A 24,262-nucleotide genomic window follows, 5' to 3' on the forward strand; every position below is an offset into this window, starting at 1 on the left:
GCAGGCCTTATCTAAACCCCTGACACACGGGGGGTGGAGGTGACGCGCCCCAGTTCTGCTGCAGCAGAGGCTCACACCTTGCGCCCTTGTTGCTATTCTTTGATTACCTTTGGTTCTCATACCTGATTCCAATTATCGATTTAGGGACGCTGGACCTTTGACCAACAGGACTCTCTCTGTCAAGGGCTGGGGCTAGGGCAGTCCCGCCTGGTGGGCGGAGGTGGTCCCCTTTGCTGCAGATGCCTCAGGGGATGGCCGTTGTGGGAAGCAGAGAGGGAGTTCATTTCCACTCCCCCCACCTATTATGGTGTTTTTGTTTTTGTTTTTGGGGGGTTTTTGCTTTGTTTTTATTTTTGGGGGTTTTTTTGTTTTTGGGGTTTTTTGTTTTTTGTTTTTGGTTTTTGGTTTTGTTTTTTTGGGGGGGATTTTTGCTATTGAAATTTTTAGCATAGCTAATTTATTGGGAGCTCATGGGGAGGAAGCAAGGTAATTGTCTATTAGAAGATAGGATCCACCTATCTGTCCCCTTCCCCTCCATGGGATTATTCCTTTTAGAGTAACTTCCCACTTCTGTTTTTGTTTTTGTTTTTGTTTTTTGGAGGGGCCTCCGATTTTTACGATCTCCTCAGGGCAGAGTTAAATGCACTCGAGCTTCTCCTTCCCTGGTCTAGGGTGGAGATGACTTGAGATTCTGGGAGCCTCAGCTGCCCTTTAGGAAGCTGCCACATCCCCTTTCCACCTGACAGAAACCCCTTGGTCAAACTGTACCTTGTCTTCTTATTCCATCCATGAATAGAAACGCTATCAGTCAACGATCCCCCGGACGTTCTGGACAGGCAGAAATGCCTTGCTGCCTTGGCGTCCCTCCGACACGCCAAGTGGTTCCAGGTTTGCATTTTGTTCTTCTATTTGTCTTTTGGTAGAGAATTCCTAAGTTTTAACTTGGCTAACTTTCACCATAAAGTTTCGGTAACATTGAAGACCGCCGTGCCGAACTTAGCACCTGCTGGCGTGCAGTTGCTAACAGAGCGCGCTTAGACAAATTTGACGTCCCCAAAGGAGGCTTGTGACTGAGTAGGTGGGCTGCTGCTGCTTTGTGCCAAGAGTAACATTGTTCTTGTCCACCCGGTGAAACCTCTGCTGACCGCACACTTGATGGTCTTGACCGTTCACCGTTTACCCTTGACAAAGTAGCACCCTGAGACTTGTGTTTTTCATGTTTGCCTTGTATTTAAGGGAGGTTCCTTGGTGTAAAGAGCCTGTGCTTTGTTCTCTAGGCCAGAGCCAACGGGCTGAAGTCGTGTGTCATTGTCATCCGGGTCCTGAGGGACCTGTGTACCCGCGTGCCCACCTGGGGTCCCCTCAGAGGATGGGTAAGGCGCCTTATAGCTGTGGACACTTGGGGTTTGTGTGTGTAGAGATTTCTCCCGTATCCCAGGAATATGTTACAGTAACTGGACTGGAGTGGCCTTCTGGGCCATGGCCACTGCATCCCTTATTAGCCATTTATTGAGAACTACTTTGTGCCACACCTCGGGCAAGGGGTGAGAGCTAGACCAGGATGTCCGTCCCCACCCCCCACCGCCCGCCATGGTGGACACATAGCTCAGCCTAGGGAAGGGCGCTGGCCAGGTAGCACATTTACTGTGAAGAAGCATTTTTATAGCTTCTCGTGGATGCTGGTCAGCAGAGTGGGGCCCATAGGCCAATTCTGGCCAGCTGCCTGTCTGTCAACAGCCCACAGTTAAGATTGGTTTTTGTATTTTGAAGTGGCTACGTAATAAATGTATAAGTATCTAGGTAACAGTTCCTGCTTTGCCTCTTAGCTCACACAGTCTGACAGATTTAGTGTTCATTCTTTTAAGGAAAAGTCACCAAGCCGGGCTCTAGTTGTCCTGACTTTGGTTCATCCTTATCTTGTGATCTTTGAGGGCTTTGACCACCCCCAACTTGTGAAATTGGAGGGCTTAGACACCCCTGCCCCCCAAAAAACATACCCAGTGACAACTCCTCAGCGTCGGCTGATCGCTTCCTGGACAGTGGTGCTAACTGTCCCTCTTGCCTTTCAGCCCCTTGAGCTTCTCTGTGAGAAATCCATCGGCACAGCCAACAGACCAATGGGTGCCGGCGAGGCCCTGCGGAGAGTGCTGGAGTGCCTGGCGTCGGGGATCGTGATGCCAGGTTGGGGCCTTGTGCTTTGCAGGTTGCAGGGAAAGGACAGGGATTGAGGCCCCAAGGCCACTTCCTGGTGGTTCCCCTGACCGGGTTAGGGCAGCAGCAGCCCCATGTCCCCCTAGGGCCGAAGCATGCGACTCCCCTCTTGCACCATCATATCCAGCCCTGTGCCGGCTCCGCAGCTGTGACTCAGGGCGGATCCGGGGCGATGGTGACCCACTCCCACGCGAGCTCCTTGCTCTGAGACACGTGAATTATTTCTCTCACGGGCTGGACGCCGAGTGGGTCACCGAGCTCAGCGTGTTTTCCAGAGCTGGGTGTGGATGGGGCGTGGGGGGTAACGCACCTGGTCCCCTCAGCCAGCACAACTCTTCCGAGATGCTAAAAGATAATCCTCTGCATATCTTCCTTGTTTCCTGCCTTCAGATGGTTCTGGCATTTATGACCCTTGTGAAAAAGAAGCCACTGATGCTATTGGGCATCTAGACAGACAGCAACGGGAAGATATCACACAGAGTGCGCAGGTATAGTCATCGCCATTGCCAACGTGAGCCCTTACCCAGTCTGTAATCACTGGCTTCCAGTTCCGTTACTGGGTATTCTCAGGGTAGCCACTGGACATGTAGGCTCAGGTTGGGGACCGAAGGAGAAGGGATTGTGCCTGATACAGGGCGCCCCAATCTGGGCTGCTTCTTTCCCTTGGCGCCACGCGTGGTTGTCTCCTGTTCCTTCAGCCTGCTCGAGTGCTATTTTCGGACACCGAGTTCAGCAGGGAGATGTATTTACTGTGTGCACTGCTCCAGGGTCCTTCCCTTGCAGACCCACCACGTGGCTCCGTGTGGCAACCAGTCCCCAGGTTGGGGTCTCCTGTATTCCTCTTGAGGGGGGTGGTCACAGGCAGGCCTTCCCCCACAGCAAGGTTGGGCCCTGGCAGTCAGGCCCTCCTCTGGCTGTTGGGGGACCCCTTGCTGTTGTAGGGGAGACCGTTAGCAATCCCCTCAGCTCCCACCCATTCCAGAAGGCATTAGCGAGCACACACACCTTGGTGGGGAGCACAGGGCGGCTGAGTCAGGTCCTCTTCCCCTTCTCCAGCATGCTCTGCGACTTGCTGCGTTTGGCCAGCTCCATAAAGTTCTGGGTATGGACCCTCTGCCTTCTAAGATGCCCAAGAAACCAAAGAATGAAAACCCAGTGGATTACACAGGTAAGCTCGCCCCGGGGGCCTGGCCCCAGCTTGCTGGCGTTGGCGCGATCTGCTGGCAGGAGCACGGGAGGGAGTCTCAGCCTTCTCTGTTGTGATCTCTTCCTTCAGTTCAAATCCCCCCCAGCACCACCTATGCCATTACGCCCATGAAACGCCCGATGGAAGAAGATGGGGAGGAGAAGTCTCCCAGTAAAAAGAAGAAGAAGATTCAGAAGAAAGGTACTGGTGTTTGTTTCTAGTCCGTAGCGTGTCTTCAGGCTCAATTAAGTCCCAAAGTGGTGAGATGCTTGCTTTTTTTTTTTTTTTTTTTTTTTTTATAAAGATTTTATTTATTTATCAGAGAGAGAGGGGGAGAGAGCGAGCACAGGCAGACAGAATGGCAGGCAGAGGCAGAGGGAGAAGCAGGCTCCCCGCCGAGCAAGGAGCCCGATGCGGGACTCGATCCCAGGACACTGGGATCATGACCTGAGCCGAAGGCAGCTGCCCAACCAACTGAGCCACCCAGGCGTCCCGAGATGCTTGCTTTTTCCTTAGTTTTCTCAGGCAGGATAGGGCAACCGTCCTGGACAGACTATAGTGTGGGTCTGGCACGCAGGTGGGGTGGACGTTCTGGGAGCAGCGTGGGGGAGGCTTTGGCCGGGGCAGGCTTCCAGGCCGCCGTGCTGTGCCCTGCCGTGCCGCGCCGCAGGAGCGGGTTCGGGGTGATTCCTCCCCCCAGCCCGGGGAACGCCGACTGATGGTCTGGAACCCTGCTGGTGTTCTGTCTCTGCAGAGGAGAAGGCAGAGCCTCCCCAAGCTATGAATGCACTCATGAGACTCAACCAGCTGAAGCCGGGGCTGCAGTATAAGCTGGTTTCCCAGACGGGCCCAGTCCACGCCCCCATCTTTACCATGTCTGTGGAGGTGGATGGCAACTCATTTGAGGCCTCTGGGCCATCCAAGAAGACTGCCAAGCTGCACGTGGCCGTTAAGGTAAGCATGGGTGGGGTCAGGCACTGCATGCTCGTTCACCGTGCAGCAAAGTGCTTGTGCATTAGAGCTCCTGTCGAGCAGTCCTGGGCCATAGAAACCCTCAGTGTGGATAACACCGAGCTTAGGGAGGGCGTGTGAACACGGAGATAAGTAGTTTTTAAATGTCTTCCAAGTCACAAGTGGAAGGATAGCTTCATCATTGTGGTTGACAGGCAGAGAGTCCCTGAATGTAGCTGGGCGTCAGGGATCTGGGGGGTGGGGGACAGCCTCCGATTGCTGGTTCCGGATCCGGGGGAGGGGGCGAGGTCTGCGTAGATGACCCTGGTGCTTGAGTCCCCATCCCTAACTGGTGAGTTTCGTGGGTGTCCCTCTGACAGGTGTTACAGGACATGGGCCTGCCTACCGGCGCGGAAGGCAGAGACTCTAGCAAGGGGGAGGACTCTGCTGAAGAGACGGAAGCAAAGCCGGCCGTGCTGGCCCCTCCGCCTGTGGTGGAAGCTGCTTCGACCCCCAGCACTGCCTTCCCCTCTGATCCCACCGCCGAGGTGAGCACGTGGTAGGGGCCGGCATGCCCAACGGGATGCCGCGGGCAGCTCTGTGTCCTGGGAGCCAGCGTGGTTGCTGGTTCTCGTTACTTCCCTCGCAACGGTAGCTTCCAGTCCAGGGGCCTACACAGGGAGCCGGGGGTGAGCCTTTGAGCCGCCACCACGAGGGCCCCTGCTGATGCCGGCCCAGCCCCCGGGGCTGCAGTGGGGTGGTCGTCAGCCGAAGTCAGGCCATTCCCCAGAGATAGGGTGCCCGTGGAGGTGGTCGCATTGCTGGGAGGCGAGGGAAGTGAGTGACAGCAGGGAAGGTGGAGCGGAGGGCCTCTGTCCTGTCGGGGGCAGCTGCCCTCCTCCACGTGCCGGAAAGCCCTTAGCTGAGTTTTTTGGTTTTCTTTTCTGCTTTCCCTGAGAACGTAAAACAGCAGGGGCCGATCCTGACCAAGCATGGCAAGAACCCTGTTATGGAACTTAACGAAAAGAGGCGTGGCCTCAAGTACGAGCTCATCTCCGAGACCGGGGGCAGCCACGACAAGCGCTTTGTCATGGAGGTGAGCAGTCAGCTCCCCAGGAGTTAACTCCTGCTTTGGGGGGGAGGCACGGGGCCATTCTGACACGTGTCTGTTCTTCCCAGGTCGAGGTGGATGGACAGAAATTTCAGGGTGCTGGCTCGAACAAAAAGGTGGCAAAAGCATATGCCGCTCTTGCCGCACTAGAAAAGCTGTTCCCAGATGCTCCTCTCGCCCTGGAGGCCAACAAGAAGAAGAGAGCCCCTGTGCCCGTCAGGGGGGGACCGAAATTTGCTGCTAAGGTAAGCGGTCGGCCTCGCCGTCTCTGGCCTTAGCCCGAGTTCTGCGGTCGGAGTGCGAGGTGAACGCCGCCCGTCTCTGTTCTCTCCCCACAGCCACATAACCCTGGGTTTGGCATGGGAGGCCCCATGCACAACGAAGTGCCCCCGCCCCCGAACCTTCGAGGGCGGGGAAGAGGAGGGAACATCCGAGGTCGAGGTCGAGGGAGAGGATTTGGTGGCGCCAACCATGGAGGCTACATGAATGCTGGTGAGGAGCCTGGCCTTGTGTCGTCCCTGCGGACCCCACTGGCTCCCTGGAGCACGTGGGGCCCTGGGTTTGGGCCGAGACGGTGGGAGAGGCAGGGGCAGGGCAGACTCATCTGCCACCCCCGTGACCCTGTGTGTTCCTTTCCAGGCGCTGGGTATGGCAGCTATGGGTACGGAGGCAACTCGGCAACAGCAGGCTACAGTAAGTGTGTGTTTCTCTTTGTCTGAGGTTGGGGAGAAGCTACAGCTCAGCTCCCACGCCTGAGTTAGGAGAGGGCGGCCCACCAGTAGCAGCCTCCCTGAGGTTGAGTGGCCCACAGCTTTTCTCAGTAATTAGAGCAGATGGTCCTCCAGCCCTGTGCTGCAAAAGTGTAATTTGTGCTTTAAATGTTGACACACGCATTTGTGTGCCTTGAAATTTCCTTAAGAGTCAGAATTTTAAATTTCTCTGCTTTAAGCCATGTGAAGCACCAGTCCTGTGATGATGCTTTTCCTGACAGTGCACAGCTCTTGTCTTGAGAAGGAGCCTTCATTGGGGGGTTACAGGAGCAGAGAAATCTAAAACATGAATTTCAAATGTGGCGCTCTGTGCCATTTTTCAAAAGAATTCTAATTTTTTTTCTCTGCTCTGTCTCCCCCTTTTGTAGGTGACTTTTTCACAGACTGCTACGGCTATCATGATTTTGGGTCTTCCTAGAGCATCTAAAAGTATTGCACACAAAATCAACTTTTTACTCCAATTTTCTCGAACTCCAAAACCCAAAGTGTCCGTGCTGTGCCCCTGTGCTTCACTGGGTTTCTCAACCGTGGCTTGTCACCGCAGCTTGTCTGAAACTCTTAGCCTGCAGAATTTAAGACAATGGCAGTTTTTATCGTGATTTGCCTTTGAACTTGGTCATATTGAAGTTCACAATAAGTGGAAAGCAATTTTCAGAGAACGCATTTTTGTGCAGAATTGCACAGAATTCTAGAGTCAGCGTTGGTCAGCATCAAGGCAAAAGCCCACCTTTGCTTTTTATGGAAAGCATTACTTTATTTAAGAGACAGATAATGATGCATTTTAATCTACCTTTGTCTTAATTTACAGCAGGTTTTGTATGAATTTTTAACCTTTTAACAAATTCCCACATCTGGTTGATGCCTTTGACAGTAATGAAAACGATTTTATCACATCTGAATCCAGAGCAACTGTTTTTTTTTTTTTTTTCTTCCTTTTTTTAAATAAGCTTGTAAAACGTTGGGAACATTGGGAATTGTACATTGTGCTAAGTTAACCTCTCCCGCCTTTTGTAAATGCTCTGGTGGGTTCTTGTTTGGGGGTGTGGTATTTTGTGGCTGGTTTAGTTAGAGGTGAACTCTCAAAGGTATCAAAACTGTGCTTCCATTATTAGTGCAGGAAACAGACAGGCTTTAAGGGAGAGAGAACGTGGAATTTTGCAAGTCCTGATCACAGCTGCAAATGCATGGGATTCTAGAATTTATTTGTTATAGTGGGGCTTCAAAATAATTAAGCAGAAAGACTTAATATGTAGCCCAATTCTCCAGTGAGGAGCCGGCCTCACAGGGTCCGTGCTGCTGGGTGTGCAGCTATGATAGATTCCAGAAGGCCTGGAATCTTCTGCCCTCTCACCTTAAGGTGCAGGCTGGGGTTTCTAACTTTTCCCAGTGGCAGGCCCTTCTGGAAAGAGCACGGATGAGCTCTGGTCAACAGTAGTCCTGTGCGGCAAAGCCTGTCTTTGCGTTGACTTGCAAGATTTTGCGTTTCTTCAGGCAAAAAATGGTCAAAACAGTTACTATATAATTTGTTCCCAGAGGTTTGAAACATTCAGTGAAACTTTTTAAAACTTTGCATGATGTATTTTTTTTTTTAGAAAGTTATTGTTTGAGAATAATGTCTTTTTATACCAGGAAATAGTTATCCTGAAATGACGTTGAAAACTTCTCCTTCCCTTTATTTTTTTTTAATCAATACATGTTAAAGTAACAAGTCCTCAGTACTCGGCGTCTTCATTCATTCCTGTGCTTGAGGAGGGGCGCTGAGGTGCTCAGTTCAGGCCTGGGGGCGGCTGAGGTGGCGGGGTTCTGAGAGGGGGTCTGAGGCGGACCTCCTGTCCTCCAGCCCCCTTGCCAGGCCTTCGCATGTGTGCGCTCTCGCATTGTGGACCGTGTCTCTCTCCTTGGTGTTTTGGCTTTTTGATGGGGGCGGGTGGAGGGGTGGAGGAGGCCGCCTGAAGCGAGTAAACTGATGTAACAGATCAGTTTTATCCAAATTACTGTTCAACAGCCCAGGACCTGGCAGTGTGGGGTGCACATCTCCCGCAGGTGCGAGGCAATCGATGATGCCCAAATTCACGCTGCCCAGAAGGCAGGGGGACCCTTGGTGCTAAACATGGGAAGGAAGGAAGGGCTGTGTGGGAGGATCCCTCCCCCTGCCGCCCACCCCGGGCACAGCGGGGTAGCCACCGGCTGTCTGTAGACAAGAGGCGGCACCAACCAGCAAAGGTGTGCCCACAGGCCCCCGTACCTCCTCCAGGAGCCAGGAGCCCCACTGCCCACGTGTGAGCGCTGGGGATTGCTTTGCTGGGCTTGAGAGCCCTCACGTGGCCCGGCCTCCCCTTCCTCCCACCTCTGCTTAGCTGACCCATCCCCCATCGGTCCACCTGAGTGTCTGGTGGGGGCAGGGTGCGGACATACCTGTTCTCGTGGGATGGGACTGACACGTAGGGCCAGAGGGAGGGTCTTGCTGTGACATTCTCAGTTTCAGGGTCTGAGAATGTGGCGGCCTCCCTGCACGCTTGTCAATTCACGCTCGGTCCGCCTGCCCCTGGCAGCTGTGCTGGGAACAGAGGGGCCCTCTGGGGGGGCTGTCTGCGGCTGTAGCTGGAGGCCTGGCTCGGATGTTCAGACCCCAGCTTCTTAGCCAGCCTCCTTTCCCGCCATGAGAATCACTCCTTAAGTCCTACCTTTGCTCAGGTCACACCGGGGAGATGCCCCAGGTCACTTGACTGACTCTCCGTTTACTCCTCCAAGAGCCATGTCAGACCAGCTGTTCGTCCGGGAATGACACCCGTTTCCGGGGCCTTGTCAGAGAGCCATTTCTCGGGGTTCCCGCAGGCCTGTGACTGCAGAGCCTCTTCCCAGCACAGCAGGGGGGGGATGGTGGGGGTGACCAACTGCTTCTCTGGGGCTTTGCTTTCCCTGTCACCGTTGGGGACATTTGGGTAACAGTCGGCTAGTCTTGAATGTCATCTCGCGCTCAGAGCTCATCTCATTGTAATGTTGACATCCGCTGTGAAAGCTGCTGTGGGCGCGCTGTCCTGCTGCTGCTTGGCAAGGATCCATTGTTGTCATCAGCTGCTGGGGGAGTGGCGCTGAAGGCTGGACCCATCCAGACCGGGCTGCTTGAAGGACTGGAGCCACAGCTCCTCGCTCTCCTGCCTCTGTCCCTCCGCCCCGGCCCGGGCCACGGGCTTGTGGGTCAGCCTTCAGGACCCACAGCTGCCACCCTCCCTGTCTCCCCCCCAAACCCGTGTCCCCCACCCTCCGCCTGACCCGCTGCCTTCCTGTTTAGGTCAGTTCTACAGCAACGGAGGGCATTCAGGGAATGCCGGTGGTGGCGGCGGCGGGGGCGGTGGTGGCTCCTCTGGCTACAGCTCCTACTACCAAGGCGACAACTACAACTCACCAGTGCCCCCGAAACACGCTGGGAAGAAGCAGCCCCATGGGGGCCAGCAGAAGCCCTCCTACGGCTCAGGCTACCAGTCCCACCAAGGCCAGCAGCAGTCCTACAGCCAGGGCCAGTACGGCAACTATGGCCCCCCACAGGGCAAGCAGAAGGGCTATAACCATGGACAAGGCAACTACTCCTCCTACTCGAACTCCTACAGCTCCCCCGGGGGCGGGGGCGGATCAGACTACAGCTACGAGAGCAAATTCAGTGAGTTGGCTTCCAGGGCCCCGAGGCCTGGCCGGGGTCCAGGCCAGCGGCGCATCCCGTGGAGTGGCGGAAGCCCAGCCGTTGCCCTGACCTCTTGCTGAGGGACTGGAAGGAAGCCGGGCGGGCTTTAGGAAAATCCTGGAGGCAGAGTTCCCCTGGCCCAGATCCTTGCTGTTCCCTTCCTGTCGCTTTCTCTGAAAGCAGGACTAGGAGAGACCCCTGTGCCAAGGAAGCCTGTGGGTTGAGGCTGGGGCACGAGGGTGGAGTTCGAGTCTTGGCCAGCTGCTGTGAAGGGACCTCTAGAGATGGGCTCTGGAGACAGCATTGCCTCCGGCCCCCAAGGAGCCCGAGTCACTTTTCCGCTCTGCCTGGGCCTCCACCTCCTGCACACCCCCCGCAGTTCACAGCTGAGCTGGTGGCCAAGCTAGGAAGGCGTAGGTGTGCGCTTGTCTTCTGTGTTGGGATACTGGTCTGCAGGCAGGCCAGGGACTTTAAAGAAGCTGTGCTCTCTTTGTGGGGGGCCAAGGGACACTGAGTGCCTGGTGACAGCTGGGTGGGAGGAAAGGGAGCTGTTGTGTGTTTCCTGACTTGCTGGGAAGCTTGGGTTGGAGGAGAAAGTGGGAAGGCAGGATGCACCTGGGCCTCCAGGCTTGGTGAGCAGGCTGACCCAGGGCACAGTGGCCTTGCAGGGCTACAGCTGGCCCTTGGCAGTTCTCAGTCCAACTGGTGTGTGCCAGATTGAAGCAGACGGGACGCCTGTGGTTTTAACCCGGGGCCTGCCACTTCCAGGGCCGTAGTATGAGAACCTTGGACCATCCCCCAGCTGTGCCTTTGCAAAGGCCCCTTAACCACACTATCTTCTCTCCCCCAGACTACAGTGGTAGTGGAGGCCGGAGCGGCGGGAACAGCTACGGCTCAGGCGGGTCGTCCTACAACCCAGGGTCACACGGGGGCTACGGCGGCGGTTCTGGGGGCGGCTCCTCATACCAAGGCAAACAAGGTGGGCCTGGATCAGCAGGTGGTGCAGTGCAGGGGCGGAGGGGGGAGGTCCGGTGATGAAGGGCACAGCCTGGCGTGGGCAGGTGGGTAGCATAGGCAGGGCTGTGGTGGCACCTGCCATCTGGCTTCTGTGTGGGGGAACAGGAAGGGAGACGGGGGCACACAGGCTTAGGCATACCTCCCCCTTCTTGGCGTTTTAGAAGCCAGATGTCCAGATGCTGCTCTGGTCTTAGGGAAAATGTTTTGTATGGAAGAATGCTGGCAACACTAAGGCCCGGACAGTCTGCTGTGTGGTCTCTGGTTTGGGAGGCTCAGGCACAGCCTTGGGCTTGGGCAGCCCCCAGAGACTGCTCCCGCTGCCGCGGTCTGTACAGAACAGATCCCCACTGCTTGCTTACGAACCAGGTCTGGTGGCCGCCTCACAGGGTGTTGGTGACTGCCAGCCCCGATGACCCAGTTAAGGCAGTGAGCAAGAGGCCGTGCCCGTATTGCTTCCTGCTGTGGTCTCACCAATGGACACGATGTGGACACAACGCGGCTCGGGTGCTGGCCGTGGTCCTGAGCTCTGCTCACAGGGCAGGGCCCGTGCCCCTCACCTCTAACTCACCCCTCTCTTCCCCAGGAGGCTACTCGTCACAATCAAACTACAACTCCCCGGGGTCCGGCCAGAATTACAGCGGCCCTCCCAGCTCCTACCAGTCCTCACAGGGCGGCTACGGCAGAAACGCAGACCACAGCATGAACTACCAGTATAGATAAAGCCCCCCGAGGGGTGAAGATTTGTACCTTCTGCACTTACCCCTCGTTGTAAGATTCAGTTTTATGCATCACAGTTAACATGTCAGCTGGCCCCTCCAGGCCCCCTCCGCCCCAACCTGTCCACGTTGCCGTGTCGTGAGGTGCAGCTGGTCACCCCTGTGGCCCGTCCTGTGACCCATATTTAGCCGTGTTTGGGACTTCCGTGTCTTCAATGGTTTGTTAGTTGCCATCACAACTTTGTCCGAGTAGAGTTTTGAGTTCTTGCAGTTCTGTATCCCTCTGTCTATTTACGGTTGGTGTTCGTGTTAACTCAGTTTGTCTTTAAATAGCTACAGAAGGGATACATCATCTGTTAATGCTTTTGTGAAGTGAGTTAAACGAGCTTTCTGTATTTTAATGCTTTAGTGTTTCAGTTTTATAAGTGAAGATTTTATTTTAAAAACCAGTGGGAAAGAGTGGGGTTTTTTTTGTATGTCTGGATCATTCAGGCAGTACATCTGAATTAAGCTGAATGTAGACAAATAAAGAAAAAGAAACTCTGTGCCTGTCGTAGGCCTGGGTGTCTGACCCACCAGCAGTGTGAAGGGCAGGTTCCTCCACTGTTCCCAGCACGGGAAGGCAGGGCGGGGGTAGCAGGGGAGTCCCCTGTCACCAAAAGGTCCAGCTCCAGGCCTCTAGATGCCTGTAGTCCAAGGTTGGCTGGGGCCAGCGAGCCGGTTACGTGGGACTTCGTATTCCTGGTGTCCCAGGGGGCTCCTGGTGGTGTGCAGAGTGGCTTATGAGCGGCCCACGCTGGTGTTCGGGGATTTGATCACACAATTCCGCATGCTTGCTTTTCTGCTCCATGAATTCTGGTGTTGTTTTAAGTGCAGTTTCAAGTCACCATGGAATGAAATGTCCTAGGTTTGGTATGTGTAACCTGACTGAAAAAGGCCAATTGAATTTAGCTAAAGCGCCCCAGGATCTGGGGAACCCAGCCATAGAACCTTCTACATCAGAATGGCGTGGTTCTGTGTCTCGGACAGCGGCACCTTATTCCCTGGTGCCACCCCGGCCCAGAGGCTCAGAGTGCGCCTTAGTGGTTGGGGCTCTTTGTCGAAGCCCAGCCCCGTTCTAGCAGGTTTCCCTGGAGCGATGCTTCTCAATCCCAGGCAGTTTTGCCTTGTATGGGGGACACAGTCACCCAGTGGGCAGAGACCAAGGATGCTACTGACTGTTCTATAAGGAAGTGTCAGCTAGCTTCGAGGAGGTGGAGGAACCTGCGGTGAGAGCAGCGCTTTCCAGCTTCAGCCCTGTCCTAGGGGGAGGGGACCCTGACTGCCTTTGCCCGGGCTTCAGCTCTTTCTCGGCAGAGCCTTTTGGCTGAGCCCTGGGGCTGCATTTCTGCAGGGACCCTTCTCTTGCCGTCTCTCTGCCATCTCTCAGACCAGGTTCATTTGAATTCTGAACCCTGAGGAGTCCCTCGGCCTCTTGTACTTGGTTAGCCATAAGCTTTGGAAGAAGATCAAAGCTTTTTTGCCTCAGAACTCTTCAGCTGAGTCAGAAAATCCAGTGTTCCTTCAAAGGATGAAACTCTGCTTTGGAGAGGTGAGAGAAAGGTGTTCTGTGCTAGACAAAAGAAAACACGGGAAGAATTTTGCCTTCGCTGGAGCAGAGGAGGACCCAGGGTGGTCCAGCTCATGGAGAGGGGGGGATGATGTGATGCCCGCCCGAGTTGTGGTCCGCAGCGCGAGCATCCGGGTCAGCCTGCCGCAAGCTGGCATCCCTTGAGTGTGTGTGTGCACTAGTGGAGAGGAGGCAGACCTGAGAGGTGGTCCCCACCCAAACTTTGATGAGATGTGACAACATCTGTGACACATTGTCTCTCTTAGACACTTCCAGGGGGCTGGGACAAAGAGCTCCTTGTGATCAGTAGGACCTTGTGTTGAAATGAGATGTGGACTGTGGTTGGTGCCTGTAGCACCCAGAAACCCACAGAAGGGAAGGCCCCGCCGCCCCACCTCCCAAATGCCTTCAAACTGTGGGCCCGTGTTCTCCGCACGCATCTCTCACCGCCATCCTGAAGTTTCTGAACACTGGGCCTTCACAAGGGCAGGAATCTCAAGGCCATGTAAAAAACTCCCAGGCCATCTGAAGGTGGAGGCCTCAGGGAGCTGTGACTTGGTGCAATGCTCCTATTGTGAAAAAGGGCAGATCCTTGGGTGGCTTGTCTTGGATGGATGCCTGTCTTGGTCCCTGGGCCTGGCCTGAGCACTCCGCAAGGCAGGCCAAGTTGTGTTGACATGAGCGACATTCGTTTCCAAGAACAGCAGTATGGGAGAAGTAGGATCTTTCCGTGTTTCTGCCAGCTTCTTGTGACTTTGGGCGTTCCTCCGCTTCTGACAGCCTTCCCCCAGGCTCCGTCCCCCTCACAGGACCTCCCTGTGAGCCTCCGTGTCTCAGATCTCCTCTCTTACAAGGACACAGGTCACTGGATTTCAGCCCCACCCTAACCCAGGGTGAGCACAGCCCGAGATCCTTCACGGTCACGGTTAACAGCAGTTAAGACGTGGATGTACATTTTTGAGGAACACCAGCCCAGTAAAGAATTGGGTGAAGGCTTTACCTGGTGCTGCCAGCACATCCCTGGGAGGTTGTCGGCCACCGCCAGGATCATGTGGTTAGCACAGCAGGGACCTGTCCCAAGGCGACGGCTCACGAGCGCACACACCCCCTGGCACCCTCACAGGGACCTCGTTGGTGCTAATGGCACTGTGATGCAGCTGGCCAGCAACACTGTCACAGCCCACAAGACCTGCTATCCCCGGAAGCTGGGTTCGGGAAAGTGTGGCCAACACTGAGCATGGACGAGGCCTGGGTGCCAGTGTGGCACTCCTTCAGAGCTGACCGAGGCCTTTCTGGGCCTGTGGCCCTCTACACACAAGAAGCCATCCTGGAGGAGGTTCTCACTGAGGTGCTTCTCCAGGGCCACCTGGGCCAGGGACACAGCGGGCAACAGAGAGATGCTTCAGCCTGCGTGCTACCAGAGGAGGGTGTCCTGCATCTTTCAGTCGTGAGCAGAGATTGCCAAGGAGCCTCAGCGGGAAGAGCCACTGGTCCACAGGCTTACTCAGCAAGCTGATCCGGGTAGGGTACTTAACTTGGTGTATAGACCATGAGGGTCAGTGACCCAGGACTGGACACTACCCCAGAGGGCCCGGGAGCCTTTAGAGGCAGGAGGGAGAAAGGCCTCATGCCTGAGGGAACAGCTGGACACGTTGAGGGGCGGGGCTGAGATGACATCAGAGGGGCAGGGCCTTGCAGGGAATTTCAACTGATCCTGTGGGGGAGGTGTGGGGTGGTTGAGACCTAGGGACCAAAGGGGGCTCCTCAACAGTAATGGGACACAGATTCAGGATTTCCACCTTTTCTACATCGAGCAGAATCACTAGGGTACTGGTGGTGTCCCTGTGGGCTGGGGTCTGGTCTGACCTGGAAGTCGACACCCAATTGCTTCCACTCTGGCAGGGAAACATCCCTCTGACCCCTGACCATTCTTGGGTAGTCAGCAAGGCCTGTCCCACCCCGGAGGACTGACCTGGTCCTCCCGGCCTGGCCTTTTGCAGCTGGGCTCAGCCTCAGGATTCAGTCCGCAGGTGTGAGCCCCACGCGGTCTGTGCCCTTTGCAAATCCATCCGGAGACTTCTGGACACGATTATGGGCCACACACCAGTGAGCCTTCTTGGCCTGGATGCTCATTCTAACCCATCCCAGAATAAATGGAAACTTCATGTGTTCGTTGTTTCATTCACTCCACATGTATTTATTGGGTGGTGTATGCGCATTAGTCCTGTACGGGGTGCTGGGAGTGTGAACCTGCGTCCTGCGCTCATGCAGCTTCCAGGTTCCAAGAGGGCCCTGGCCTAGCTTGTGCAGGGAGTGTCAGGGAAGGCTTTCTGTGTTTCAAAAAAGACAGGACAGTTAAATTGGAACCAGAAGGTGTGTTAGGGAGGGTGAGCCCAGGTTATGGGGTGCATGGGGAAGGGGAAGCTCAGCTGTGTGTTGGGAAGTGACTTCAGACAGCTGAAGTCAGGTGGGTGGGCCATTCCGTTTGCAAGGTGAGGAGTGTGGCTGGTGTCCGTGGGGGCAACCACTACAGGGGCCTTGACAGCCGAGGACTGGAGTTCTAACGTTTATCCTGATGGCAGTGGGGAACCATGGAAAGATTCTGAGCTCTGGAGAACCCAGGCTCAGTCGTGCCTCAGAACAGTCATTTTGGCTGTTGGGCAGAGAATAGGTGTGTGGGAAGAGGTGAGAAGGCAGGCCAGCTGATCACCAAAGAGACTCGAGTCATGGAGCATCTGAACTGAGGTTCAGGGTGATTTAGGCCAGTGGGCTAAGTGAGGAAACTGCTCCCAGATCTGAGAAGGGTGACACCTGCATGCCCCAGATGGGGCAGTCAGGCTCAGAGAGAGGAACACTGCATTGCCTCAGGCCACAAGAAGTAGAGGGCCCCTATTTGCAGGCACTCTGCTCTGTGGTTGTGAGACAAGCAGAAAAGCCACGGAAGTCATTTTTGCAAGTCCTGGGCCCATGCCCTTCCCAGCGTTTCCCAAGAAGCTGACAGCTAAGCTTAGCCTACTTGGTACTGGGCTGCGGGGGTGAGAATATCACGGAACGATAGCCTTCATCCCTGGCTGGATAAGCCGGAGAGAACACACACTCCAACCTCCTGGGACAACCGCCAACACCGGCCTCCAAGTACTCTATCTCAACGTTAGGGGTATTCGGAATCCCCAACTCCTCTTTCAGAGGTTCTGGATTCCCATTCCCTGCCCAGAAACCCGACTTCTGCTCTTCTGGGTCCTGAGACCTCAGTACCAACTAAGGCTGCGAACTACCTACTTCCTGGACGACAGTGGCGTTCCCAGAGAAGGGGAGGTTGGGCGATCTAGTGGGAAGACCTTCCAGCCACGCCTCTAACCTGTGCAAGGACCTCCACGCGAGAGGCGGAGAGGCCGGCTTCAGGCCCCGCCTCTGACAACTCCCTCACCCAGCCACGTTCTATTCGCCTTTAGGTCGGCCGTCCTCCCCTGTTATGCCCAATCACCAGACCCCAAATGGAACGGAAGTGTTCTACGAGAGCCACTCCCTGCAGTGCCTGCCACGAGACGCCACGCCTCTGTGCCGTCAGCGAACTCCAAATGGGCGCTGTTGTAGGCTCCGCCCTCTGCCCTGCCCTCATAAGTGTCTCCCGCCTGGCGCTCGTAGCCAACCGCTGGGGAAAGGACGCTAGCCCAAGGCTCCGCCCCAAGAGCCGCCGCGTCCCTGGTCTCCCGGCAACGCGCGCGGCGCTGTCCAGCGTTCTGAAGCCGCACTCCCAGCGCCTCTCGAATAGTGGTGGCCTTCTGGCGCCCCCAGGCCTTCCTGCTGAGCAGCGCTCAAACCCCTAAAGCAGATGTCAGTGAATCTCAGCTGCACCCCGCCTCCACACTCCAATTTACCTCTTGGTGATAGAAAGAGCTTGCTTCACTTCACGCTCTGGTAAGGAACCCCACCCTCCTGTCTGGCTCAGAGGGAAGCCGAAGTCCTCTTTGAGAACCAAAGGCCCTGCAGAGCCTCACGCTCTGACCTTCTCACCCTCATCTTCGCTTCCTTCCCTCCCTCCCTCCAGCTACACCGACCTCCCCGCTGCACTGCAAACAATCCAGACAGATTCCCACCTCAGGACCTTTGCTCCCGCTGTTCCCATTGCCTGAAATGCTCTCTCCGAGAGCTTTTCTTTTCTTTTTATAAGATTTTGTTTTGAAGTAATTATACCCAACGTGGGGTTCGAACTCACAATCCAGAGATTAAGAGTCACACGTTCCACCAACTGAGCCAGCCAGGCGCCCCTCTCTCTCTCAGATCTTATTATGGCTCCTCCCAAATCTGCTTCAGGTCTTAACTCTCATGTCACCTTCTTGGTGATTCTGGTCCTGACCAGCCTACATAAAATAGTCACCTCCCAGGGGCACCTGGGTGGTTCAGCTGGTAGAGCATATGACTTTTGATCTTGAGGTCATGAGTTCGAGCCCCACATTGGGTATAGAGACGACTTAATAATAATAGTCACTTCCCAAATCTTTCTTCCCTTGCCCTCTTTATTCCCCGGCACTCATCACCACCTGAGATGTGGTCTGTTTTGGGCGCCTGAGTGGCTCAGTTGGTTAAGTATCTGCCTACAGCTAGGGTCATGATTCCAGGATCCCAGGATCAAGTCCCACCTTGGGCTCCCTGCTCAGCGGGGAGCCTGCTTCTCCCTCTACCCCTCCTGCTGCTCCTGCTATCTCTCCCTCCCTCTCTTTCTCACATGAATAAATAAAAACTTTTTTAAAAAAGAATGTATCTCATATATATATGTGTGTATATATACATATATATATAACATATATATATATATAACATCATATACATTCAAAGCACTAAATTTTAAAAAGGAAATACTCAGCAGCTCACCCATGTTGAATGCTGCTACCAAATTAAGTCATCACTAAATGGTTCCAACATCTGAAAACATGTCCAACCTCAGTAAGAATCACAGAAATGCAAACTAAACCCCCAGTGAGACACTATTTCACATACACCTGATTGACAGAATTGAAGAATTCTGAAAATGGAAGAGGTGTTTTTTTTTTTTAAAGATTTTATTTATTCATGAGAGATGGAGAGAGAGAGAGAGAGAGAGGCAGAGGCAGAGGGAGAAGTAGGCTCCTTGCTGAGCAAGGCCCCCGATGGGGGACTTGATACTAGGACCCTGAGATCATGACCTGAGCAGAAGGCAGCGGCTTAACCAACTGAGCCACTCAGCCTCCCCTGATAAATGGAAGAGTTAACAAACATTCCTTATTTGTTTGTTTTTTTTTTCATTTAAAGTAGTCTCGGGACACCTGGGTGGCTCAGTCATTTAGCGTCTGTATTCTGCTCAGGTCACGATCCCGGGGGGTCCTGGGATCAAGCCCCGCTTCTCCTCTGCTGCTCCCACTGCTTGTGCTCTCTCTCACTCTCTCTGACAAAAAAATAGATGAAATATTAAAAAATAAAAATAATCTCCACACTCAAGTAGGGCTCAAACTCAGGACCCTGAAATCAAGAGCTGCACACTAGAGTTCCTGGGTGGCACAGTTAGTTTAGTGTCTGACACAAGGAAGTTTTCTTACACCGCAATTGTAGGTGTCGTCGATTGCTGTGATCACCTCAATAAAAGTTGGTACTGCTTAGTGAAGTTGAATATCCATTCTGTCTAGGGTCTTGCAAGTCTATTCCTAGGATACTTTCACAGGTGTACAATGAGATGCATACACAGATGTTCACAGCAGAACTATTTATAATAGCTAAAACAAAAAAATAAAAGACACTGAAAAGCTCACAAGTTCATTGACTAGAGAATGAATAAGTACAAGGTGGTATATTTATACTAATACCTGATGGTCTGTTGATTTGCAGAAGAAAAGAATGGACCACAACTAAATAAGACACAAATAAATCTTAGACACGTAATTCTAGGAAACATAAAGTAGATCAAAGGACTATGTGTGGTATAATGATTTTTTAAAAATATTTTACTTATTTATTTGACAGAGACCACAATCGGGGGAGCAACAGGCAGAAAGAGAGGGATAAGCAGGCTTCCTGCTGTTCCTGCTTTGCTATCAAATTATCAAATAACTATTATGAAATTTACATTTCGAGTAAATAATAATGTTGGGAATGTTGTTGAGGTAATTCCAGGAGAGAATGATCTATGAGGTAATTTCAGGAGAGAATGATCTATGACGAGTGGAAAATGGCAGTTCAAAGGCTCCATTTGTAAAAAGTATTGAAGTATTAAAGCTTTGTAGATGATGAAAAAAAACCCCATAGTATATCTAAATGAATCAATCAAAAACAACAGCAGCAACAGGAAGAAAATACATATTTGCTAACATATGCTGATGAGTGTGAGTATAGACAAGAATGAATACTTACCATTATTTAATAGTAAGAGATGAGAACAGTTTTGACAGGGGACATGAGTGGGAAAGATAATCCACAGCATACATTTCATCGCCATTTTTAAAAAAAAGACGTGGTTATATATTATCTATTTTATTTTTTTAAGATTCTTATTTATTTATTTGGCAGAGAGAGACAGCGAGAGAGGGAACACAAGCATGGGGAGTGGGAGAAGAAGAAGCAGGTTCCCTGCTGAGCATGGGGCTCGATCTCAGGACCCTTGGATCATGACTTGAGCCAAAGGCAAACGCTTAACTACTGGGCCACCAAGGCACCCCTATTATCTATTTTAGATATTAATTATTTTTAAAGTAATTTGTGCACCCAGTGTGAGGCTCGAACCCATGACCCTGAGACGAAGAGTTGTATGCTCTTGCAACTGAGACAGCCAGGTGCCCCATATGTTATCTATTTTAAAACCTTAAAGCTTATTTAATGAAAATTGAACCTCAGTAAAGCTTATTACACTCCTCTGTTTTCAAATTTTTCATTGTATTTGTTGTATTTTTGTGTGTATGTATACCTACTTTCATTTCTTGAAATAAATTTGTACTGTGAAACAAACTTTACTGTGGAAAAATATTTAAAATATAAAATTTATCATTTTAACCTTTTTCATATTTGCTAAGCGATTCCCCCCAGTTTCATTGAGATATAATTGACATATAACATTGTGTTGGTTTTATTTGCTTGGTTATTTGTTTATTTGTTGAAAGTAAAATCTATGTCAATGTGGGGCTCGAATGCATAACCCTGAGATCAAGAGTTGCACGCCGGGGCTCCTGGAGAGCACAGTTGGTTTCACTTCTGGTCCTGATCTCAGGACCATGGAATCCAGGTCCACTTGGGCTCTGCACTCAGCAAAGAATCTGCTTGAGATTCTCATTCCCTCTCCCTTTGCCCCTCCTGCTCAGGCTCTGCACCTCTTTCTCTGAAATAAATTTTAAAATCCTAAAAAAAAAAAAAAAAAAAAGCTTCATGCTCTACCAACGGAGCCAGCCAAGCAGCCCTGTATTAGTTTTAAATATACAACATAATGATTTGATATATGTGTATATTTCAAATGTATTTAAGAATTGTAATCTCTACACCCAACATGGGACTTGAACTCACAACTCCGAGATCAAGAGTTGCATGCTCTACTGCCTGCACCAGCCAGGCACCCCTCAAATGTATTTGATATTTGAATGGGAAACAGAAACATCAAAAAATATTAAAAGGGAATTTTCCTGCATGCGAGCATGAGGATCTTCGCAGACCCCCTCCCCAGTGAAACTGGTGAAAAGTGTTAAAATTAGAACCACTGAACATTTCTGGAAGTTCCCAAGGGCATACAGTAAATGAGGAAGGAACCATTCAAGAAAATCTATGAGATGGTTCAGTTAGAATAGTGAGTGTTTCTGGTATTTGATATTTTTGCCTCCGTTTCTTCTACCAGTTCAGCGAGATGGAAACTCCGGGTCAGACTGGCGCACCCAGGCGAATAAGGTTGGTTCACCCTTAGCCCCCAGATGGGGGTTATCTTCTCAGGATGGGTAACACCTCAGCATTTCTTGTCCTGCTCTCAGCCCCCTGTGTTGAGGCTCTTTGGGGCAAGGGCAGCCCTTTAAAGAACAACTGAGCATTTCCAAAATTATGGAAAGGCTCTGATCACCAGATCCAATAATTTGAAGGAATCTCAAATAGGATAAATTACAAGAAATCCACCCCGAGACACACTAGATAAAATTGCAAAATGACAAAAAAGAATGACTTTAAAGAAAGAAAGAAACTGGGGTGCCTGGGGGGCTCAGTGGGTTAAAGCCTCTGCCTTCCACTCAGGTCATGATCCCGGGGTCCTGATCCAGCCCCGCATGGGGCTCTCTGCTCAGCGGGGATCCTGCTTCCCCCTGTCTCTCTGCCTGCCTCTCTGCCTACTTGTGGTCTCTGTTAAGTAAATAATAAATAAAATCTTTTAAAAAAATAAATAATAAATAAAAAAGAAAGAAGGAAACCAGTAAGATCACAAGAAATAGCATTTTGGTTGAGATCCTAGTTCTTTTGTTTCCCCAAGAATTTTATTTTATTTTACTTAAGATTTTATTTATTTATTTGTCAGAGGGAGAGAGAGATTGCACAAGCAGAGGGAACCGCAGGCGGAGGAAGGAGGAGGCCCCCCCCTGAGCAGTGACCTTGATGCGGGGCTCCAGACTCATCCCTGGATTCTGGGATCATGACCCGAGCCCGAGGCATACGCTTAACCCATGGAGTCACCCAGTCGCCCTCTTCCTTAGAATTTTAAACATACCTGTTAATTTGTAACCAGGGCTAAGGGAGAAGAAGGGGCCCTAAAGCACAGTCTGGGATTAGAGAAACAGAAGGAAATGGGGTTAGGTAAAGCGGTTGGGTCAGGGAGGCAGCCAGCCACCTGTTAGGGAGGGTCAACTTCTAAGTAGCCATCCAGTGTGACCTCCACCTGTTCCCCTTCATAGTCCAACACCTGGAACCTCGAGCCGTCTGCCGCTCCCGGGATCATGACCGCGGATGGAAAAGGCACAGGATTCGCTTATTCGCTAACCCGCGCCCAGTTCATACCCTACACCCTGCGATGGCTGGGTCACTTCTGTCACCACCAGGTCTGCCGGGCAGGCGCAGCCAGGCCAGGTCCCGCACGTGGATGAGACTGCGTCACACTCACCCTTGCAACTTCTTCCCGAACTGCGCCCAGCTCCGGGCCGCCACGGGCTCCGCGAGAACCGCCCCGCAGCCCCGCAGCCGCGACAAAATCCGCTGGTTCTGCTCCTGGAGACCCCTCCGCGGACGCTCTCGCAGAAGTGGAGGGCACGCTGGCCAGGCTGGCCCGGCTCCCCACGTTTCCACCGCCACCCAAGACCCTACCTACTTCTAATTCTTTTTCAAAAAGATTTTATTTATTTATTTGGCACAGAGAGAGAGGTCACAAGTGGGCAGAGCAGCAGGCAGAGAGAGAGAGGGGAAGCAGGCTCCCTGCTGAGCAGAGAGCCCCATGTGGGGCTCCATCCCAGGATCCTGAGATCGTGACCCTAGGCGAAGGCAGACCTTAATTCATTGAGTCACCCAGGCGCCCCATGTCATGATGATGATTTTTAAGTAGTCTCAAGGCTGGGCGTGGAGCCCAACACGGGGCTGGCACTCAGCACCCTAAGATCAAGACCTGAACTGAGATCAAGAGGCTGCCTCTTACCGGAATGGGCCACCCAGGTGCCCTGAGACTGTCTTTCAAGAACCAAGGTGGGTCGCCAGGCTGGCTCAGTCGGTAGAACAGGTGACTCTTGATCACTCTTGGGGTCCCGAATTGGAGCTCCATGTTGGCCATAGAGTGTATCTTAAAAATTAAACAACAAAACAAAACAATCCCTTAAATCAGTAGCTACAGATATTTCTTCTGTGAAAACAACATAACTAGATGGATATACAAGCAAGGCCAATAAAATATTCCAGAAAGAGGTAATTCCAATCTCGCAGAATTTCTTCCAGCAAATAGGCATTTGAACACCAAACTCAGGCAAAGACAGTACAAGACAGGAAGAGTAGGGACCAATGTAATTTAAAACAGATGGGATGCAAAAGCTTTACTAAAATATCAATTAAAATTAATGTCAAATGCCATAGTATATAAAAAGATACCATGACCAAGGTGGGCTTATACAGGAATGGAAATAAATGTGTTAGTAAATAAAATAAATTTATGTCATTGGACATTTTAGATTAAATGAGCCAAATAATATGGCTATCTCAGATACTGAAAAAGCATACAATATTTATTTACAACAAAAATCTGTTAATGAACTAGTAAAAAATTTATTTGAGAGCAGGGGAGAGAGGGAGAGGGAAGGGGCAGCCAGAGGGAGAGGGAGAAGCAGGCTTCCTGCTCAGCAGAGAGCCCTGGAATCAGGGCCCGAGCCAAAAGCAGATGCTTAACCGTCTGAGCCACCCAGGCACCCCCATCCAGTGTCCTTTCTTTACTTGATATGGTGCATCTTCCAAAAACTTACAGTAGATATCATACATAATGGTGAAATGCTGAAAGCATGTCCTTTAAAATATCTTCAGGTGTATTGTTTAGGGAGTAAAGAACAGAAGCCACAAGACCAGTGAGCCATTTACTGTAAGAATCCAGGTAAGAGATGCTGGTGGCTGGGTCAGAATGAGAGCTCAAGGACTACCCACCCATTTCTGGTCTGAGTTCCTGGAAGGATTGAGCTGCCATTACTGAGAAGAGGAAGATGGAAGGACATAGGCTAGCTTGGGGGGACAATCAGGAGCTTTGTTTCAGACATCTGGAGTTTGAGTATAGACACACACCCCGTGGAGATGTCAAGGAGGCATCTGTAAAGAGGAGATGGGAGTTCAATGAGAGAGGACTACACTGAAAATACAAATTTGAGCACTATCGATATATAGAGGTTTTACAAGCACAATAGGAGTTGCAAGCAACATGATACAGAGTGATACAGAGTTACAAGCAACATGATACAGGTGGAGCGTTAGTTACTAAAATTGGGGAAGCCAGGAGCAACTGATAAAATACGAGCCAGCCATGGGAAAATCAGAAAGGAAGAGTATTGCAGGTAAAGGCAATAGCT

The 24,262-nt window shown here is 52.0% G+C and overlaps 1 protein-coding gene across 4 annotated transcripts in view; it reads left to right on the top strand.

Moving 5' to 3' along the window:
* Window positions 1-12,186, top strand: part of ILF3 (interleukin enhancer binding factor 3) — a 28,297-nt gene extending 16,111 nt beyond the window's left edge. The window contains exons 6-20 of one of the 4 annotated variants that reach the window (XM_059389013.1): window positions 797-888; window positions 1,278-1,373; window positions 2,070-2,181; window positions 2,602-2,699; window positions 3,268-3,379; window positions 3,488-3,598; window positions 4,152-4,351; window positions 4,729-4,896; window positions 5,307-5,444; window positions 5,528-5,704; window positions 5,798-5,951; window positions 6,099-6,152; window positions 9,522-9,887; window positions 10,759-10,887; window positions 11,509-12,186. In XM_059389013.1, coding sequence (XP_059244996.1) covers window positions 797-888; window positions 1,278-1,373; window positions 2,070-2,181; window positions 2,602-2,699; window positions 3,268-3,379; window positions 3,488-3,598; window positions 4,152-4,351; window positions 4,729-4,896; window positions 5,307-5,444; window positions 5,528-5,704; window positions 5,798-5,951; window positions 6,099-6,152; window positions 9,522-9,887; window positions 10,759-10,887; window positions 11,509-11,645 — 2,144 coding nt within the window. In that variant the 3' untranslated portion in view covers window positions 11,646-12,186. Of the gene's footprint in view, window positions 1-796; window positions 889-1,277; window positions 1,374-2,069; window positions 2,182-2,601; window positions 2,700-3,267; window positions 3,380-3,487; window positions 3,599-4,151; window positions 4,352-4,728; window positions 4,897-5,306; window positions 5,445-5,527; window positions 5,705-5,797; window positions 5,952-6,098; window positions 6,153-6,597; window positions 7,945-9,521; window positions 9,888-10,758; window positions 10,888-11,508 lie in introns of those variants that run through there. The other 3 variants (XM_059389014.1, XM_059389015.1, XM_059389016.1) reach the window with 3 other exon arrangements.
* The last annotated feature ends 12,076 nt before the right edge of the window (window positions 12,187-24,262 follow it).

This window comes from Mustela nigripes, chromosome 2, assembly GCF_022355385.1.
Source record: "Mustela nigripes isolate SB6536 chromosome 2, MUSNIG.SB6536, whole genome shotgun sequence".
NCBI lineage: Eukaryota > Metazoa > Chordata > Mammalia > Carnivora > Mustelidae > Mustela > Mustela nigripes.